This window comes from Lampetra planeri, chromosome 2 (genome assembly GCF_965212315.1).
Source record: "Lampetra planeri chromosome 2, kcLamPlan1.2.h2, whole genome shotgun sequence".
Classification (NCBI taxonomy): Eukaryota; Metazoa; Chordata; class Hyperoartia; order Petromyzontiformes; family Petromyzontidae; genus Lampetra; species Lampetra planeri.
Genome location: NC_136108.1, coordinates 9,119,158 through 9,142,051, shown reverse-complemented (window position 1 = coordinate 9,142,051; position 22,894 = coordinate 9,119,158). Strand labels below are relative to the sequence as shown.

General features: G+C 42.7%; 1 protein-coding gene across 1 annotated transcript in view; it reads right to left on the bottom strand.

Moving 5' to 3' along the window:
• Window positions 1-22,894, bottom strand: part of LOC144727088 (thrombospondin type-1 domain-containing protein 7A-like) — a 221,603-nt gene that overhangs the window by 36,228 nt on the left and 162,481 nt on the right. The window contains exons 18-21 of the mRNA XM_078605833.1: window positions 20,230-20,366; window positions 15,439-15,592; window positions 11,136-11,277; window positions 5,767-5,882 (exon numbers count right to left, since the gene is read on the bottom strand). Of these exons, the coding sequence (XP_078461959.1) occupies window positions 5,767-5,882; window positions 11,136-11,277; window positions 15,439-15,592; window positions 20,230-20,366 (549 nt within the window). The remainder of the gene's footprint in view (window positions 1-5,766; window positions 5,883-11,135; window positions 11,278-15,438; window positions 15,593-20,229; window positions 20,367-22,894) is intronic.

Sequence of the window (22,894 nt, the reverse complement as noted above, 5' to 3'; positions counted from 1 at the left end):
TCATACTGTAACCTTTCCTGTTCTTGCACTTAGCATCAATGTGCAGCTGAAAAGAGCTTTTTTTTTCATTTACTTTGGGGCTCTAGGCTACAACTTCTATCCCCAGCATCGCCATCTGACCGAATGGTCTGTAGACAAAGGCAGGCTCCATTCACGCAGAATGGCAGTGACTATAGCAGTGCCAAAACTCTTCGTGCGTTACCCATATATGATTGATTGTGTGCCTCAGTTCGTTCTAACTCGCAATTAATTATGCTTTGTATGGAAGCCTCAGTGGTGTGCCGTCCAACAGCGTATTTCACCCAGACTGCATGCATTATACTGTTATGATGGCAAATGTCAGACATGTCCATTTCATACAATTCAGTCAGCTTACCCTTTTTTACAATTCAAAATAAACTAGTTACATCACTTATTGTAGGTTCACACGGGATGTTGTGACCGCAATTGGATGTGAGTTATGAAGTATGTTGAAACACTCAGTGACAGAGCTGTTTTATTTACCACATACACTTGTAGCCTACAAAATTAGTTGGCTCGTATCCATTGTACCTAATAATCTATTTTTTCTCTAAAGTTTGTGGCTTTAAAAACTCAAGTTAACACCATATTTTTGTGACTTTTCTGAACTCAAAAGTTCTTGACAGACGCCGTGTGCACACTTATATCTTCCCCTGCTCAATGGATCATAAATAAATGAAAACGTGATAAAAAATGTTTATGATGAAATGCAATGTAACTACACTGCAGTGTGTCAGATTGAATTGCCATGTCTTTACAGTAACTTGCACATTTATTCTCAGGCAAGTGACAATGCCATGTTTGTCACAAACATCTGCCGAGGACATAAACAAGCCGGCTATTTTGTTATGGGATTTCCCCATACAAAGAATACCATCATCAGCCGTGATCTATCCACTGGTTGGAGGAAGACCTCCTCCCCATGCCGTCACCATCCCTCACGGTGCAGCGATGTCACAAAACCATCTAACTACTACACATGAGCGAATTGGACCACTATATCTCTAGAGCAGTTGTAGTTTCGGCCAGGCCCACTTAGTTTTCTTAAGCCAACAACATGCCCCTTCTTTGCTTTTGTTCCCTGATGCACACGTTTTATTTTATGTGCCTCAGTGTTATTCCGAGCAAACAACTCTCCTATGTTGCTTTGCGTACTTTTCATATTTTTTTTGTCATTCAATTTTCTTTGTCATTGTCCATGTTTTCGATCCACATATCATAGCAGGCAATATGCATAATTCACTAATCTTTTTTTAACCACATTTGGTACGCTGCTTTACATATAAAATTAAATTTTTGAAAAGCATTCCAACCTGCTCTTGCTGCCTTTTTTATTTCTACATTTTGATCCTTATCTTCCGTCAATCACTGTCCTCGGTAGACCGATGCTGACGTTTTTTTTCGGTTGTGTCCCTCTGACAAATGTCTCCAATTGTTTACAGACCTTATTGCATGGAATTCGTTTTTTTGCTCACATTTATCTTGAGACCAACCTTGCAGTCATCTTTATTACATTTTTCCAAAAATTTGGCTATTATAATAACTACGGCATCAGTAAATCTAAGATGGTCAATACTTTCTCTATTTATTTTTAGTCTTATATTACTCCCAGCAAATTTTAAGAGTATATTTTCCCATGTTGCTGTGAATGGCCTTGATGAGAGCCGATCTTTGCCCAATTCCTCTCCGACTTCTATTTTTCCCTTCTTAAATCAGTCTCAGTGTAGTTCCACCTTTATAAATGGTTCTTATATACATGGTTCTTATATACAATAGTGATTATTTCATCACATAAAGAGGTGATAACTGTTGAATAATTTAGCTTCTCTAGGGATTTAAATTTGTGTTTGCTTAGAATCAACCAAAATTCTCCGACCTTCTTAACTAATTTTCGATGTTCGTCGTCTTGTTTTTGCCAGCAATTAGCTATGAAGTATAAATTATATCACACAGGCCTGCAATACGTTTGCTGTGTTGAATTTGCTGAGGACAGATACAAATCTAACAATGTCGAATTTGTCCGTGAGAATCAGGTCAATTTACATTTTAATTCATCCATATGGGCTCCGCCATACCCATTTTATAATCGACTTTTTTTTTTTAAAGGTGTTCATTGTCTTCATGTCCCTCCCCACGAGCCGCAAACAAATCATAGAGATGTATCTTCTCTCATTCCTCACTCCAATGCCAAATTTACAAATCATCCTCCCACCCTGCAATATTTATAACTAACTACATTTGCATTGAAGGCACCCCTTATATGTCACGTTGTTTTACCGAACACACACACATTAGGCAAACATGCCAATTGCGCAGATGCATAGCATACTAACATATATATAAAAAAAATTAACTAAAGATAACTTTTTTTAAAATCGTATTTCTAGGCAATCTTCCACAAAAATTATATAAACCTGTTATTGGGATTGGTAAGCTCTGTGCTATTCGGGGTTTCGTAATTTTTCGTGAAAGCATCTAAGGTATCTTCGGGTGGACAGAGGGTCACATTTCACTGACATAATTGTTGTGCAGTAGAACCCCACGGAGACGCGATTTCTACAAGGGCTGTTGCCGTTTTATTACCACTGCTACATTCAGTACTCTAAGCTCACAGGTGCTCTCTATCTGGGTCTTTCGTCCTACCCTCTCTCTCTATCAGCCGATCCGTACTGAACACTCGGAGCCCTATTCTCGGCTATCCCCTTGGCTCTCCCACTCGTCTGCACGGGACGGGGGTTCAACCAACACCGCCCGGCGGCGAGGAGGGAGAGACCTCTCCAGCCGATCCGTGCCCTGGCTCCCCACGACGACATCGCCTTCGTCACGGGGTCCCCCTTAAGTACCCCTTTGGTGGCTCCTCCCCCTAGCTCGGACCCGCCTTTGTTCCCGAAGGTGCCCCCCTTACAGCACCCGTGACATGACGTCATCCTCCGCTGTCAACTCGCTCGCACCTCCCTCTGTTTGCCCCCTCGTGGTTGCTCACACTACTCCTCTACATAATGATGACATTTACCATCTGTATCAGTGAATCCTGGGGATGGCTCATCATCACCAGCTATGACTAATCCACTGCCGACTTTCCTTTCACGACGAGTTCCTTTCCTTGGTTGACACCGTCATCATTCTTGGCCGTCAGTCAACATTCTTCTAGCGATGTGTCCCGCACAAACCCGTTACTTTTCTTAAGAGTTTGAATGATGTCTTTAAACTGCCTATATTCTCTAACCCACATGTGCCACTTTCAGACCTTCATCATTGTCGATAAAATAAACTATTCAGGTGGATCATTCTCCACTTCTCTCTTGCATGGGCATTTTAAAGAATTTCATATCATCATAATTCAATTGTAATCCTAGCTTCCTTCAATACAGTGCTGCATTTAAAATTACCAGATAAACAAGGGCACATGAGAGAGTATAGGCCATCCACAGACTGCCATTCGCTGCTCGAGTGGCTTTGCACACTGACCATAATTGCATGATCATCTTAATTAGAACCGATGAGACCATCATCCATCTCCGCAAGCGTTGGTTATTTACATTTATTTTTAATCACAAGCTCAGACTCTGCAGACCAAATATGCTTCTGTAGACACATGTGACAAGGCCCTCATGGTTAATTTTGTACCATAAATCAATGCAGTTGCTCAAAGAGAAAATGCTTTGGCAGGTAGGCTCTTGCATACAATTGGGACCTTTAATTAATGCAGAGCCCCTGTGCAGCGTAGCAAAGCAAGAGAGACGTATTATCCCAGCATGCAGCAAGCCCAGTGTCAGAACAGGCAACACGATGTGTACCATGGCAAAATCCTGTTGGTCATTTTGTATCTAACAAACAAGCATTGTGTTAACCTTCTTTGTCTGTCAGCGAAACAAAACTCTGATGTGATGGACGATGAACAGAACCAGTGCCTTGTGACCAAATCACATGGAAAGCGCCCGCATCTTATCAGATCACAGAAGATAAATAAGGTTGATCCTGGATAGTGCTTGGATGGATAACCACCATGCGCTTGGATGGATTTTATATCCAGGGTTTTTCAAAAATATGGTTCCCGATTTGAAATCGCTATATCTCTGCAACCACGAACCGCCCATGAATGAAACTCTTACCACTTGAAAGGGTGGGGCATAGAGAGGAGGGCGGGGCATATAGAGGGCGGGGCATAGAGAGGGCGGGGCATAGAGAGGGCGGGGCATAGAGAGGGCGGGGCATAGAGAGGGCGGGGCATAGAGAGGGCGGGGCATAACATTTCAAATGATTACCGCTAAATGCCTCTCCCAGCGCACAAACAGCCCCTAGCCTCAGTCATTCGCAAGACACACTGCTGCAACGTTGGATAGGTCGCATGGGACCCCAAGACTTGGCGCTACCCTCTTGGCCCCCAAGATCCCCAGACATCACACCCTGCGACTTTTTCTCGTGGGGATACGTCAAAGACCGTGTTTTTGTGCCACCATTAGCGACTAATTTGGAAGACCTCAAAAACAGAATCACGGCAGCAGTGACTGCAGTGGAAGAAGACACTTTGAGAGGCGTTTGGGACGAATTCAACTATCGTCTCGATGTTGTCCGTACAGCAGGTGGAGGGCACATAGAGCATTTATAAAAATGGTTAGTAAAACTTGACAACTCATTAAACCGTTTGTAACTTTTTGTGTAATTGTAACATGTTGCCATCGTGAAATATACTGCTTTGAAACTGGGTCCATATTTTTCAAACACCCTGTATATTGCCTGCGTTGCTACAATTGGGGGCAGCAGAGGGCATTGCAAAAATATATATTTGTGTTATTATATTTATTTGCTTCCTTAGGCCTGACTTCACAAATCCACACTGACCGACGTGGTGAAGTATGGTCAAACAGCCCCCACACGACCTGCACAGAAAGAGGCTGCTGCGTTGGCAGTGGTGCACAAGCCCAGTTAACAACAACAAACAACAAACTCAACATATTCGTCTAAAACATTGAGGCCTTAAAAATATATATAACTTCGGGTAATGCCCTTCTTCATAGCACATTAAGAAGGGCTGTTGCCCTAAACCTCATCAAATAAAAATATTCGGCCAATGAGATTGCACAAAGAGGGCTGTATGTGTACACATAATAATAATGTAAGTTTATAAAGGACCCTTTAAACATCGTTCTCAGGGCACTGCGCATGGAAAGGCGGAAATAGTTTAACATTAACCGAGGGAAGAATAAGTGAGAAAGAGGTTCGAAAGTAAAACAATCGAGAAATCCACTTTAAACATATAGTTTTTAGTCGAGATTTGAGCATTTTGTAAAGTGTCTTGGAAGTCCCCTGACCTCGAAGGGCAACGAATTCCAGAGTTCAGGTGCCGCGGTCGCAAAGGCGTAGCCGAGACCATGGGCACAGCGAGCATCATGTCCCGTTCACATGCGCACAGCACTTAATATGCTTTTAAATGGACGAGCGGGTGGGGAGAACCAATCTGCTGACTGCTCTGGTTGGATGGAGAGAGGCTGCTGTGGATACTCGAGTTGCTTGCGCACGGAGCGGCAAAGGCGGGGGAAGTAAGAAAGTGGGCCAGCGGTGCCCGTTAAACGCTCCATGTTAAATTAACTTACGCTGCTTTTATTGCGGCTTACGTTGCATTTCCTCGGAAAGAAGCACCACATCCTACCCCCACACCTCCGCTCAGTGCCAATTGCCCTTCGAGCCAAAGGGGATGGGGCTGGAGGGGGGGGGGAGCTCTCGTGAAATTTCAAGTCAACTCACCTCTTGGCAATAGTCCATGTCCACCGACTTGCCGTCACTCCGCGCGCAGTCCAGCATGCGGGTTACGACTCCCACGCCGCACACCGCCTTCTCGCTCAGTTGGCACGTGCTCCACTCTGCGGACACGGCGAGCCACGAGCACGTCTCAGGCTCGGGGTGGGGGCAACAAGCCAATAGCCAACGCGCGAATTGTTACAGCTTGCGACGATCAAGGTCGCGGCCAATTCTTTCGAACCAAACGGCTGTCGGTGACATGCGGTGTGGCGCAGAGGTCACAAACGGCTTTTGATTCCTTACCCGTACCCGTACCCGGCCGCACCAGGGTCGCAAACAAACGGCTACCCGTACCCGGCCCCGGCCGCGTACGGGTAGCCGGGTATTGGGTAGGCTACGGGTATCGGGTACCCGGTTGCGACCTCTGGTGTGGCGGTTTGAAAGATGGGCACGCTTAAATTAGAACCATTATTATTATTATTGAACCTCGTCCCCCACCTCTGTCCACCCACCACCCAGCAGTATAAGGGGTGCACCATAACGCCAATGTTAGTAAATAAACTCAACACTCATCAACAACAGTGCCTTAAAAGAAAGAAAACAAATAAACAATTGGTGATGTTTTGCGCAATGGCCCTTCTATATAACACATAAACAGAGAGCCCAGAGAGGTAAGAGTTAATAAGAGTTGGAGGCTGCACTTAACACCATGGGGCCTGATGAGAATTACATTTGAAAAAAAATTCTGATGACCAGTTTTTAAATGGGTTTATGAATATTTGCCTAATAGTAGTTTTGAGTACAAATTAATGAATCAATCATAAGTATACATTAATAAACTAACTTGTATGAAACTTCTAATTTGAAAATTTTACTGACTGTGGGTCGGGTTTGTCCTAGATAGTCGATTTGGCAGGTTCCAAGTGGTGGGGTAAGGTGTGGGTAATTCCACCTCTTCGAAGACATTAGGTCAGTGTGAAAGTGGTCGCTCAACGTCCCAGTTAAAGAGTGGCTCTCTGGACCTTCCTCGAGTGGAGACCCTTCCGCTAGCAGTCGCGTGAGCAAGAAATTGAAACTGCAGGGCTCTGAACATCATCAAGCAGGAATTGCAGGTACCGGGCGAATGCTATCGAATTGACATGTGGACGGTAAAAAAGCAAATGCAAGTCAAAAGATACCACTGTGTTACAAACAGCACGGGATAAATATAAAGAAAAGTGTACTTTAAAAAAATATTACTTTGTTTAGTATCAAGTCATTATTATATGGCCTTGCGTATCCCACAATGCAGCTATGCGATACATTTCCTATTTGCAATTGTTTCGTGCACAAGTGGTTACGTTAGATTTATAAACATAAATATAATGGGAGAGTGGAAACAAGAGGCACAGTGGGGGGGCGGGGGGTGGATCGTTGTTGGGGTAGAGATGAAAGAAACTATGAAAGCAAACACAGCACATCTTTAAATGTTTTAATGAGAATTTAAGCCCTGAATCTCGTTAATTGTGCTGGATTACTCCCCGACACCACTGCAGTGTAATAGCATGCACTAACCTAATGCATTCACTAATTTTTTGTAGCAAGCTTTTATTATTTTCAACAAACTTTTTCAGACATTAATTAGCCTTCAAACTGCCAAAGTCCATACACGGACGGGAAATGCTCTGAAGAATGACTGCACACCGCAAGGCATGATCTTGCGGTGTTTACATGTGTGTACATAATTTGCTCAAGTCTACCAAGAGCAACACAGAATTACAAGTGATGTACAAAAAAAAACCAGGCTTCATCGTAGCAATATGTCTCTACCATGTTACACACTTGCTCTGTGTACAAAGCTGGTTCGCCATGCGATACAGGTCTCCCCCGATTGCATTTGCACATCAGCCTTCAAAATAGATATTTTTGTGGTTTTCTGTACATTTGTAGAACACGCATCATCCATTATACGGCACCATTATCATTTCGTTCAAGTCACTGTAAGCAAACTGACGAGTGGTGAGGATGAATGAATGAATCCTTAGCTCCGAGTCGCAATAAATTAAATCAGTGCAAATACTATGGAAGGTAAAGGTGTGGACCTACAATTGCTTGCTCACTCACTGTCGGCGGAAGGTGCGTCGACGAGAGAGCTTGGAAGTGTCCCTTTAAAGGATATTTTGGCCCACTCTTCTACTTTACCCCAGCACACGCGATCGACTAACTGACAGAGGCGGAGGCATTTGACAAACTTGATTAGTGTTTCAATTGCCGTTCCGGGAGATAGCGTGAGTGATCTTAGGATTGCAAGTCCAGTGTGCTCACCATTACGTAATGGCAGCATCCTCAAAAATAGTGTCAAGGCGCCCTTCCCCCTCCAACCCAGCTTAAATATACGCTGCCAAGCCTGGTGGTGCTCATTCAGACGCTGTCTTTCCGACAGACCTGTTCTTCACCTGAGGAAGGCTGCTTGCGTTGTGGCCGAAACGTCTATTATTTCCCTTCTACGTGACTTTACCGAAAGAACCAAGAAGATAGTGGAGCACGCTTTAAAAAGAAGGCAGCGTCACCCCAGTCTAGTGAGGAGGGCAGGAAATAATTTCTGAGTAACGAGTATTGCTCAACAATTTAAATGTTAAACCTCAGATGTAATTAACCAACGAGCTGGCTGAAGTAATTCCAGAATTTTATAAGATTTTAATGACAGTTTGGCCATAATGTTTCCTTCAAATTGGGGGCCTAAATTGTAATTCGTGCTATTTCTTATTTTTAACATGTGCGTGAACATTATTTATTGCTTTTTGAATTGGTGAGTTAAAAGCTGGAATAATTCACGACGCTGCAGATACATGTCCTTCAAAATGCATTTCGTATTACCGCCAAGACAGAATACATTTGTGCTAACAAAAGCGATGAAATCATCCCTTCTCTCATGCTAGGCCACAGCATGAGCATAGAGAAGCTGCACTATGCAGAGTTCTGCTACGAATTGAGACAATGCATGACATCTACAGCTTTGTTGAAAATGTGTTTTTCTATTTTTCAATTTACGTGCTTTATTTCTTTGTAATGTTATACCGGAAATAAGTGGTGTCACGGCGCTTAGCGTGCTGGGCTATGAACTTGGCAACTAGAGTTCGATTCCTGGCTACTACTCATTGGATTCCCAGACAGATATCAGAATCGGTCCTGCCCTCCCGATTTACCAACCCACACTGACCAGCGTAATAAAGTATGATCAACAATACTCCCGTGACTAATACGGCATTGGGAGGCCTTCATCCATTGGTGGATTGAGAATGGCTTGGTGCATTTTTTTTATTTTCATGTTCCACGGTGTACAATAATGCTGCAGTCATTTGTGCTTTTGCAATGCTATCGAAAAAGTCCTGATTCTGAACTCCCAGACATTAGTACAGTGTATTTAAAGTGTATGTCATTTGGACCAGTGCTGTTCGTGAGCACGTATTAAGGCTCACGTGACACACCAGGTACTCATTTGAGTCAAGGTAGTGGAGACTCACGTCGAGCCAAGAAACAAGTTGGGGTCAGTGCATAATGCGAGGTTAATGAATACATTGGGGTGGAGTGAATTAGATTCCAAGCGAATGACATCTGGACTGCAAACGGGGCCCCCAAATGACCAACTCTCACCACGGATCTGCGTGAAGTATGGTCACGCATCCCCCATGATGGACACGGCGTGGGGAGGCCTTCATCCAGAAGTGGATTGGCTCAGGGCTGTTTATTATTTAATAATATAATTTATGCGTTGTTTTTTGGAATTCTAAGCCCATTGAGGTTGCGTAACCCTTACACGGTAATCCCGTGGACCTGTCGACATGCCTGGTTATTTCTGGACAGACATATGGCAGAGGACGAACTGCAATGCTGAAGCCCTTCACGTTGTGCAGGTGCACCGCTCATTAACAAAATGCATTTTCATGAACAAACATCACTGATTGCAGGCACAAAGAAACACGGTGCAGTAGGAAGCATAACCAGACGGTTTCGCGCATATGAGCATTGAAGATTATAACGGAGCGTGTCTACAAAATACAGTTGGGCCAAAATGGCTTAAACATAAGCACACTCCTGGGAAGTCATTCCATCGGATGGACACAGGCTTATTGAAGCAAGAAGATTTAAACATGCCAAAAGTTGTGTTGCAGTCACGCAGAAAAAAAAAACTACATCGATGCCAGATGCCCCAGTGTAAGACCATTTTCTGGAACAAAATGTCACACTTCAGATCAAGAGGTTATAATGAAATGCAAAGCGTGCTCACTTGCACGGCAGTGTGGATTTGAAGGGACACACGCACACACGTCCATCAACGCAAAATGCTAAAGAAAGTGAGAGATGACATAAATAAACAACTGATCTGAATGTAATGCAGGTTAATAAAAGCTCTCCAGTGTGTGCTCCTTCTTGCAAACATTTCACGCGAGCCCCCACTCATCATCTGTGCCAGCTGTGGTCATATGCATTTTTTTTGCGTGAGTTCAGATGAAGGGCACTCCATAAGAACTCCGGAAATTTGAAAACACTTTCAGCAAATTCATGCTGTCAGCACACACACACACCAGCTTAATGGAAGCTGCATGTGTCGGTTTGCCGAGTGGCTGTCTTGTGATCGGTTTGGCTTGGACCTCTCATTACTAAATGACCTTCAGATCGGTGTAAGTTCCAACACAACGTGAAAGCAGTTTAAATTTTAACCTTTCCAAAAGAATTGTAATTAAAAACGTGCAATTATGTCATTTATCAACGATAACTTATTAAAACAAATCCTATAACACCGATGGCAAGATTGGCCTAATTTTGAATGCCATGATGCATTCATTTTGCTGGAACACATTTATGTGGAATGTCCCGCATCTGTACGGATTTTCATCTACCAGAATTCCAATAAACTTGCCATATATTCCATGTGTGTGTGTATGTTGTTCAAGTTAATCTAAAAACACTCACTGATGAGCAGCCTGGAATCAGGTTGTCTGCTGCATTTTCTGTCATTATTCCTTATTTAAGAAATATATACATAATATGAAAGCCGTAGGCTCGTGTTATGTTTAGGAAAATTGCACAAGTCTACCCACACAAGACACAAGAAACGATACAAATGTGGCAGCTAAAGGGAGCCAAAAATCTGAATCTCTTTTTATACTACAGAAATCCGATGAGCCATACAACTCTTCGTCACAGATGTCCAGCAGTAGGAGCGGGTCAGCAAGTTCGAGCAACCAAAGAAATGAACAGACTCGCGACCAGAAATCGTGACAATCGTCGAATCATTAAGGAGGTGTTTGGGGAGCAGGGTCACACCACCGGTGAGCACGTTGGCCGATCGGGGCACAGGTGCCACCCTCGCCCACCACCCCCCGTGGCCGCACCTGTCAGGTTGTACTGGTGGTGGAAGTAGTTTTTGTCGAGCGCGCACGACTCGCTCTCGTTCAGGGCAGCGCAGGTCGCTCCAGGCGCGGCGGGGCGGAGCACGGAGCGGGTGCGCATCCGCGCCATGGAGCTGTTGTCGGGCTACGACGCAATAAAGAAATAGACATAAAGTGGTTCGCGTGCAGGTCATAGGTGCATCGGTACATCGCTTGATCGTGAGAGGTGGGGGATGACTTTGGGAGGCCTTCGTCCGGCAGTGGATTGACCCCGATTGCTGGTGGTGATGATGATTATAACAATGGATAACACGCACGGTACGAGCACGCACTGTTAATCCAATCAGCGGCTTAGCTGCCGAGTGTGCAGGTGGTGCAACTGCACAGGCGCTGGGCTACAGAATCCGGGGGGTGGGGGGGATGGGACAGCTTCCCCCCTTATTTTATTCTTTGCACTGGGGCCCATGCCAACCACACGACACCGCTGACGGCAGTACAACACAACTGCTGTCCCATGGTTATCTGCACCAATACATTTACTGTCAGGCTGTACATTATTCTTTTCATATTTTATTGATGCCATCGTACATCATGCTTTTAATATTTTATAATGGATGCTTTTTGTCTCCATCTATTTATAATGATAATAATTTACAGCTCTTTGTCAATCCATCGCCAGATGAAGGCATTTCCACACTGCGTCATGCAACGGCGGGTTGACGATACTTCACCAGGTTGGTGGGTGAAGGGGGCCAGTACCGCTTCAGATATGAATTGCTACCAATTGGATTGAGTCATTTCCCACATGACAACAAACATGTTGGAAAGTAAACTATTTTACGAGCATTAAAAACAGATGACTCCAGTCTTCACCCCCCCCCACCCCGTTCTATACGAACAATATTTTTTGTTTAATCTAGGCCACCGCACACCCCACATTACCCCAGATGATTATGAGATGACGTGTGTGAGTAAATCTATGGGTCATTTGGTTCCGACTTTGCGAGTACGTCATGTCTACCGCTGGCTTACCACTGCCCACGGACAAACGAGCGCTGTGTGACGCCGCCGTGATACAACACCCTTTACTTACAGAGATTAGTGAATTAACACAAAGGCAACACAGAGATTGGCACACCAAAATGTGTAGCTATTCTTTCAGCAGACATTCCTTTGGGAACACATTTTCACGGGTTGGTATTTGAATAATCCTTTGTCTCTGTGTCACCTCCAGCAGATGCTCTGAAAAATTACTTTCATCATATGCCGGCCTTCAGCCTGTTTGATAAGCCAGCCTTCAGCTTGCATATTGAAGGAGAGCTAAAAAGCAATTTCTTGGTTCACATCTTCAAGGAAAGTAGAATTTTCTTAAAGAAAAAAACATGACAAAAGAGGTGAAGTCTATAAATTATGAACTCCAAGGTGACATCTCGAAATATAATACAGTACTTGTTTACAATTACATTTGTTTTATGTTCAGCTATTTCTCTACAACTTTTTGCTTTGGAAACTGAATTCCACCAGAATTATCCGAAATTAAACTTGGCAAGGATAAAAAAGAATAACCCTAAAATATATTACCCTCATTGGGAAACTAATTTGCTCAGCAGGCTTATATATCTTTTCACAAAATTGGAGAGAACATTCTGCTTTGCATATGCAATGCTTCCACAACTGTCAACTTGGCATCATCAACAGTCAACGTGGAATCTTCAACTGTCAACGTGGAATCATCAACAGTCAACGTGGAATCTTCAACTGTCAACGTGGAATCCTCAACAGTCAACGTGGAATCCTCAACAGTCAACGTGGAATCCTCAACAGTCAACGTGGCATCTTCAACTGTCAACGTGGAATCCTCAACAGTCAACGTGGAATCTTCAACTGTCAACGTGGAATCTTCAACAGTCAACGTGGAATCCTCAACAGTCAACGTGGAATCCTCAACAGTCAATGTGGAATCTTCAACAGTCAACGTGGAATCCTCAACAGTCAACGTGGAATCCTCAACAGTCAACGTGGAATCTTCAACTGTCAACGTGGAATCCTCAACAGTCAACGTGGAATCTTCAACTGTCAACGTGGAATCTTCAACAGTCAACGTGGAATCCTCAACAGTCAACGTGGAATCCTCAACAGTCAACGTGGAATCTTCAACAGTCAACGTGGAATCCTCAACAGTCAACGTGGAATCCTCAACAGTCAACGTGGAATCTTCAACTGTCAACGTGGAATCCTCAACAGTCAACGTGGAATCTTCAACAGTCAACGTGGAATCCTCAACAGTCAACGTGGAATTTTCAACTGTCAACGTGGAATCCTCAACAGTCAAAGTGGAATCCTCAACAGTCAACGTGGAATCCTCAACAGTCAACGTGGAATCTTCAACAGTCAACGTGGAATCCTCAACAGTCAACGTGGAATCTTCAACTGTCAACGTGGAATCTTCAACAGTCAACGTGGAATCTTCAACAGTCAACGTGGAATCCTCAACAGTCAACGTGGAATCCTCAACAGTCAACGTGGAATCTTCAACTGTCAACGTGGAATCCTCAACAGTCAACGTGGAATCTTCAACAGTCAACGTGGAATCCTCAACAGTCAACGTGTAATCTTCAACTGTCAACGTGGAATCCTCAACAGTCAACGTGGAATCCTCAACAGTCAACGTGGAATCCTCAACAGTCAACGTGGAATCTTCAACAGTCAACGTGGAATCCTCAACAGTCAACGTGGAATCTTCAACTGTCAACGTGGAATCTTCAACTGTCAACGTGGAATCTTCAACAGTCAACGTGGAATCTTCAACAGTCAACGTGGAATCTTCAACTGTCAACGTGGAATCTTCAACAGTCAACGTGGAATCTTCAACAGTCAACGTGGAATCTTCAACTGTCAACGTGGAATCTTCAACAGTCAACGTGGAATCCTCAACAGTCAACGTGGAATCCTCAACAGTCAACGTGGAATCATCAACAGTCAACGTGGAATCTTCAACTGTCAACGTGGAATCCTCAACAGTCAACGTGGAATCTTCAACTGTCAACGTGGAATCTTCAACAGTCAACGTGGAATCTTCAACTGTCAACGTGGAATCCTCAACAATCAACGTGGAATCATCAACAGTTAACGTGGAATCCTCAACAGTCAACGTGGAATCTTCAACTGTCAACGTGGAATCCTCAACAGTCAACGTGGAATCTTCAACTGTCAACGTGGAATCTTCAACAGTCAACGTGGAATCTTCAACTGCCAACGTGGAATCTTCAACTGTCAACGTGGAATCTTCAACACTCACGTGGAATCTTCAACTGTCAACGTGGAATCTTCAACAGTCAACGTGGAATCTTCAACAGTAAACGTGGAATCTTCAACAGTCAACGTGGAATCCTCAACAGTCAACGTGGAATCTTCAACAGTCAACGTGGAATCCTCAACAGTCAACGTGGAATCCTCAACTGTCAACGTGGAATCTTCAACTGTCAACGTGGAATCCTCAACAGTCAACGTGGAATCTTCAACTGTCAACGTGGAATCCTCAACAGTCAACGTGGAATCTTCAATTGTCAACGTGGAATATTCAACTGTCAACGTGGAATCCTCAACAGTCAACGTGGAATCCTCAACAGTCAACGTGGAATCTTCAACTGTCAACGTGGAATCTTCAACAGTCAACGTGGAATCCTCAACAGTCAACGTGGAATCTTCAACAGTCAACGTGGAATCTTCAACTGTCAACGTGGAATCTTCAACAGTCAACGTGGAATCCTCAACAGTCAACGTGGAATCTTCAACTGTCAACGTGGAATCTTCAACTGTCAACGTGGAATCTTCAACAGTCAACGTGGAATCTTCAACAGTCAACGTGGAATCTTCAACTGTCAACGTGGAATCTTCAACAGTCAACGTGGAATCTTCAACTGTCAACGTGGAATCCTCAACAGTCAACGTGGAATCATCAACAGTCAACGTGGAATCCTCAACAGTCAACGTGGAATCTTCAACAGTCAACATGGAATCTTCAACAGTCAACGTGGAATCTTCAACTGTCAACGTGGAATCTTCAACAGTCAACGTGGAATCTTCAACTGTCAACGTGGAATCTTCAACAGTCAACGTGGAATCTTCAACTGTCAACGTGGAATCCCCAACTGTGAAAGTGCAATCCTCAACAGTCAAGTTGGAATCCTCAACAGTCAACGTAGAAGTTGTTTGTTTTGTGTGCCACCTCCACATTACGCAAACCCGGGTCACAGAGGTCTTGGCTTGAAGACATTAGAAGTGGTGCGCGTTTGCCACTGTGTACCTGTACGCAGGTTGTCCACGGGCCCCACTCGGACAAGACACACTCCCAAGGGCAGGGAAGCCAGCACGACCGGTGCGCAGCAGGCATGGCTTCAGGATCGCACATCTGTGCATCGGCCACTTCGCTGGGCCCATCGGGAGTGTTCACAGTGCACCTGCGCAAGCCACACACCGGCCGTAATGCAGCACTTCGAGCAAAAGAAGAACACATGCATATCTGGCGAACAACCGGAAAACACATCGGAGATCTAAAGATCATAACTGTAAAAACATACACGGTAAATGTATAACTGCTGCAAAAGTGATTGATAGCACAAAATAAAAGCTTTGTAATGCACATGACTAGCTTGATAATGGTGAAATCTGGGTCCAGACTGGGTCAGCAGCAGCACCCGTGTCTGTATCCTTAGGGTGCCTCCGGTATTTTTTAACTCTGCATACATAACAGCACCATGCCCACGTGGAATGGATTGCGTGTCTGTGTTCCTCTGCCTATGTGCAAAGTTTTGGTTCAAAAGAAATATGAAGAAAAGAATCCTCCACATTTTCAGATATAAGTGAATATTCTGTAATAATTTGACAGCTGTTGGAAACGTCTCTCACTTTGCCAGAAGTTGCATCTCAATATTCGCATTAAACCCCAACAAATCGATTTGGGTGTACACAAATATAAAAAAAAAAACTGTTAAGATGTTAATAGTATAAACTTTTCCTGTGGTGGTTTAAGTCTGGGAGATTTACCGGTCTCCTGGTGGGGAATGCCAACAGTTGCGATGAAAGTCGCGGGCTCACTTGCCAGATGAGCTTAACACCAAACAGTACATTTTAATTATAACTCGAGTCATGTTCTCTTTCTGTTACCGCTGGTTGGCACAGCGCTCTCAGCTAGAGGCAGCCCACAATATCGCATGCTGCCAGAGTATATACTGTAGTCGGAAATGAAATAGCAAGAAACTTCAACCAGTGTTGCGATGAATGGTGTTTAAATGGATATCAGGATACACAATTTCACATTTAAAATTGTTGTACCGTCACAACCAAATACTGTCCTTGAAGTATCCATGAGCATTACAAGGTTTATAAAAAGGCAATTGCTAATGCTTAGGTGAATGTGAAAATGCATCTATGTTATCGTAACCTAGAGAATGGAACACTGAATGGGAGTGGGAGGGGGGAACTTTTATGTGTAGGCACACAATAGTTTTAGTCGCACATTAACGACCTATTATGTTGAATGTGAAAAAACAGAAATCTATAAAAATTTCTCTCGTTCCGTGTCTGTGCAGTAATGATGTCTGTTGTGGGTTAAGGACAATGCAAGGTCAATTCTTAAGCAGTAATCGCCAAGGCACATAAATATGTGCATACGAAACATCCTCTTTTGCTCGCTGCTGGCACTAATGAGCAAATTCTGGGTTAGTCCTGAAGTGGGCTGTCCACCCCCCAAAGGGAGAAATTGTCGCTTCGTTTAGCAGTATTATAGTGTGGGCTGCTCCAGCAAACGAAGATACAAAACCAATGCTGAAAAATTAGGGGCATGGGGAATAAAAGCTCCCGCTCTTATTACTCAAGAATCCTACTGAGACAACAATCACTCGCAAATTATACAAGACATTCAAGGATTGAGTTGTCTACTCCAAGGGTAATGATGTCTTATGATGCGATACTTATAGCTAACTAATAATTACGTTAGATTTGTTTTCACGCAAAGTTTCTAAGAATACCACTGCTCTGTCAGTCGGCATTATCAGTCTCAATATTGTGCTCACAACAGAGTAAAAACTCATGAAACCTCCAGCTGTATCATATTCTAGTGAATCTGTCTTATAATAAAATATTGCCTTGTGTAATTGAATGGATATACAGCATCAACAACTGACAGTTCGTGAAGGCAAAAAGTACTCGTAAAATGTATAACCTGGGTCATTTTGATGCATCATCTTACTTGTGAAATTAATCAACAGTTGCCCAAAGGTGTTTGCCATTTCTTTGACGCCCGCTGAATTACGAACGTTCATTTGTGCTTTTTTTTCTTTCGTAATAAAATAACATCCCCCTTAAATTAGATTGCATACATTAACCAGTCCCAAATACTGTATGCTCATAGACATTTAAAGAGTGGCACAACTGGACCTGCATTCATTGTCACACTCTCCAGACCAAACAGAGAATTCTCCACTCCCTAATCCCCACAATTGTTTTAAATGAACGAAGCTCATACACGGATGCGTTTTCCTATAGTCAGAACGTGTGTTCACCTTTTGTTCGTAGCAGTGTTCAAAATCTCAAGGGGTTTAACTTATTCCTTCACCATGCACATTTTAAATTGGAACACTATTTTCTACAGGAATATAATGGCGACGATATTAAAGGATAATAATTGAGATTTAACAATTCGCAGACACTGTCTAATTTCCTCTCCGGTATTATGCTCTAATTTGTAACATTTAATTTTAATTGGAGACAAAATTCGAAATATATTCTTGGTTCTTTCGGTAAAGGAAAAAAAAGTGTTTATTATTTTATTATTTCCCTGCTACGTGACTTTACCGAAAGAACCAAGAATATGAATCCCTGCAGTCACGAAAGCTTTAAATCAAAAATATGTTATACAGCGTTTAAAAAGACGTAACAAGACTGCAGTTCTATCATTTCGCTGCATTACATTCACCAGTCACATTGTCAATGCCCAGAATCTCAACCGGCTTTGTCATTCAACCCTGACGGCAAGCACATACCAAGAGAAGCAACGCTCTCCAATCATGCACCTCCATTCTTTGGACAAATCCAATGTTGGGAAAATAAGTAGAGTAGTTCAAAAGGGTTTATACTTCTGGGAATGTACCCGTATTAATGCAATGTTGTTGAAGCAGGGTACCACTTCCTCTCTGGGGAATTTTACCCGATACTGAGAACCTGCAGCAAAAAATCCCCAAAGAGCATGCCATTAGGCTGTGTAGAGACACGAACACAGGAATAGGTAACAATACGTGTTCCGTCTCGTAATATCTGGCTGTGAGGAGACTAGGTCAGCATGCTACATCGTTTACCACAATACGTACACACACACACACTTATTTATTCTTCCTTAAAAAAAAAATACCGAGGTCACGTTTTGCAAAAAAGATGTTGTTAAAAATCGGTTGTGAGCAGCATCCGAGATTATCTTGACTATGTGTTCAGTTGACCGTCTCTTTGTATTGCGTTGAAATCAGGAAATCGGAGTCGGGAGATAAATTTACGTCTGCTTTGAAAACCCATCCCTTTAAAGTGACTTTCCCTCTTTAGTTTGGTCGGTTTTCCTGGTTCTGTTGTTGTTTCCTGCTTTCCATGCATTGTGCATCGGGATCCTAGGATGTGATGCGCATTATACTTTTGAATATTCTTTGGTTTTTTTCGGTAAAGTCACGTAGATAAAAAATTTAAATTCATAAAAGTAAAATAAAAATAAAATAAAAATCACGACAATAGCTATCGTGCTGTGACGGTTCCACCTGAAGACGGAAGCTTGTGTTGCCTCCGAAACGTCCTGATTTTTATTTTATTTTTTATTTTACTTTTATTAATTGTAATTTTTTACCTACGTGACTTTACCGAAAAAACCTAAGAATATGAATCCTTGCAGTCACGAAAGCTTCAAATCTAGAATTAATACATTTGAATTATTATTATACATGTGCAGAACTGTCTATTTGTAAGGGCCACAACCAAACGTGAGACGGGCACCCTCAAAACCCCTTTGCATTCTTTAAAAACGTAACAAAAATGCGTTAACAAACATATCTTCACTTATCAACACATTTCGATTTAAAGCTTTCGTGACTGCAGGGATTCATCATCTTGGTTCTTTCGGTAAAGTCACGTAGAAGGGAAATAATAAAATAAAATAATATTATTTTATTACTTCCCTTCTACGTGAATTATCAACACATTTTAAGACCAAACAAAGGTTCAATAAAAAAACACTCTGCAACTGTCTTGACTGTGCGATACCAATCGCATTCGCTTCATAAATTAGAAGATGCACAACATTTTCAAATAAATTAAACCTCTCTGTATTTGCTTTTGATATTCGTTGTGAATATCTAATTCAATCAGAGCTCTGTAATGTAAAAGCGTGACCGCGTTCTGTGATAAATGTGATGTATTTGAGAGGGTGCTCGTTTCACAGCTATCATTTTGTATTTTGTTGTATAAAAAAAAATACTAATTTTAAACGCTGTCATGAGAAAATGTTAGCTCACTTGCCAATACATTCCAGGGCATCGTATCATACGCCGAAATGTTATGTCACATTTTTAATGCTCAAAATCTAATTTTCAAGCTGTATTACTGTGACAGCATTTCTAACAGCTGACCACTGCTGGCCATCAATATTCTGCACGTCTGATGGCAACAAGAAAATGTAGCACAAAATAAATAACCAATATTGATGAACATCTCAACCATAAAATAAGCAAAATTAACACAACAGCGCAACATAATACTGGCAAACAAGTGTTGTCTAGACAAAAAAAAAAGTCTAAATGGATATCACAAGCCAATGCATAACTTGATCATCAAATTTTCAGATGACACTGCCGAGTGGCCAATATGTGTGATTTAACTAGAGCCTGGGGAATTATTTGCAAAGCTGAGCAAGCTGCCCAGGCTTTAGAGAACGGGAAAATTCCATGAAAACAAAAATAAAAAGGAGGGGAAAAAAATCCAGCAACAATAAAAACCTAATCGCAATGTTCCCGAAAGCTACGTGTGCCGCCTGCTTCACTGTCGCGCACACGCGAGCTCTTACCTGACTTGACGCACCTGCTCACTGGCGCTGGATTCCCCGCACCCTCCCACCGCGCCGCTCACATTGCAGGCCCCCCACGGTCCCGCCACCCACACGTGCTGCTGGCAAGGCACGTGGCACGGCACCACCTCATACACCTGCTCGGCGCACACGGGACACCGCGGAGGGTAAAGGAAAGCTTCTGAGGGACACCCAAGGCCGACGGGAAGGGGACATTTACGCCACAAAAGCCTCGGCCAGCAGATTAAGGGGGCCGCTTTGCTTGAGCAGTCCGGTGGAGGTTGGCCCCAAAGTGTTCTGTGCCCAGTTCTAGGGATGTGAGAAAGCGCTTTGACAGGATTTTTTTTTTCATTTATCGCATTTTATGACATTCGTTCTCAGAACAGATCACACGAAATAACATTAAAATCACATACGTAACTTTTACTTATGAAAGCAGTGTACACGAATGTTAAGTGTACTATGTTAATGCCACGCTCGGAGTTTTCAAATGAGCATAAAAAATAACGCAAAATATGTAAGCTCACCAGCATTATTTCAAGCAAATCTAATTGCTGATGAGGCACTGAACGTCAAAACTGGTCCAGAATTTTGCTTGTGTTGAATCAATGCTGCCAAATGATGCACTCCCAGAAGGCCGTGCGGCTAACGTCATGTGTTAAACACATTTTATTATCTCTTTGGAGAGGGAACTTTGGGAATCTAGCGTATTATTTGCGTGATTTATGAGCATTAAAGTTGATTTAGCTGCGAGTCCTAATTATGGCTGCTTACTAAGTGCTTATAAGGGGCAGGTTCGGAAGAGCAGCAGGAAAAAACATGGTTATGAATTGACGACAAAAATTCAAACGCTACAATATTATGCTCTGTTAATCGATATGGGCACCAACAAAGCAACAGCAACTTCACTTATTTCACAACCTAAAATATGCGGACAATAAGCCGACTCCGGTCTATGTGGAAAATTAATTAATACCTATGTAACTATGCAACAATTATGCTTTAATAGAAGATCAAACCGATTCGCCTAGGGTTATATTGGGTTTGTGCAAAAACACGTGGCTTGTTTTCAACATGGACATTGCCTTACATCCATCATAAACTAATATAACTGGAAAGCGATAGACTTTTACAGATTTTCATATTTTAGTAATTGGTGGCCTCAAGGTAAAATGCAAAAACAAATTATAATTACTTGACAGACCTAAGCCTCAATGGGTGCACAGAAAGGTATCTTATTATTTCAGGATGGTAACACATGCACAATTAAAACCTAGACAAATAATGGCTTTACAAACCTGTTAAAATAAACAATGTACTGCAGTTACAGTGCTGCAGTATTACATAATGGCTGTTAAATGTGCAATATATTATCAAACAACTCCTGATGCCATCAAATAGATTCCTAAACTCAAAATGCAAATAGAATGTTTTATGAGCTGCTTTTCAAATGCCATACAATGGAAAATAAAAACACACACACACTACTATCGCTATTTTATCAAAAATACCAAAGAAATAAAAATGCTCAATCGGGATACATAAAAGTGGAAATACAAATTATGTTGCAAAAGTGCAGTAATGCACATCATTGTAAACGCGGAAGACGAACAAGCTGATGTACAAACGTGAATGTTGACTTGTGATTGTGAGTCTGGCCCGCACAGGCAAGAAATGTTTATCTTCAGTTAATTGCGCACCGTGTTGTGTGTGTCATTGTAACACATAGACACAGATGAGATGGGCATTCTAATGCGAGACATGTGGCAAAGCGCGCCAATGCAGAGTGTGACATGCAAGGCGTGGGATTGGTGGTGGTGTTGTTTTTTTTACATTCTCTTGCACCAAGGCACGCATTAAGAATCTGAAATGTGCAAAGTTGATTGTGAATGAACGCTGGAATTCCAGAGCAACATTTCACTCGCGCTGCACCATCTGCAGAGTAATCTGAAACCGCACACATGCAGCCGTCACTATTTAATAGCAAAAGATTAAAGTACTAAGGGGGGCTGTAAAATAAATTCGGCACAGCCGACTGTAATTAGTAATAATAATGGCAGATTTAGATAGAAGCGTTATGGACAATAATCATATATATCACCTTCTTAATGCATGCCTCATTGTGGAGCCTTGGCTGTGTAAACACATATAGATGAGTGATGTGCATGTTCATAACTATAAAATTATAAATAAACAAATAAGAGTCTTCACAGTAAACCGATAAAGCATGTTCACACGTAATAGGCAGCTCCCTCACGAATTATAATTCCTGCAAACCCAACAGCAAGCGCACAGAATAGATTTGTTATGGAGAACATGAGAGCGGGTCAGATAAAAAGTTTATCCTCTTGAATGGAGCGAGCGAGAACGAGAGATGGCTTTGCCACCTGCAGCGAGATAACGAAGTGGACAAAAACACAGAGAGGTCAGCAAAGCGGCCTTCTAGCACTCCGCGCATGACTGTGGCATGCAGATGTGGTCACCAACCTGGGCTTGCTGAAGGTCACGTCCAGAATAACAGAGAACATAAGGAAAAGATGAATAAGAAAAGCGGGTAACGACTTAGAGGGAAAGTGTCCAGGGCCAGAAGACGTCAAAACTGTAACGGACATTGTCACCGGGTGAATACCACACTTGTGCCCAACAAGACAGCGCGATTTGGCGT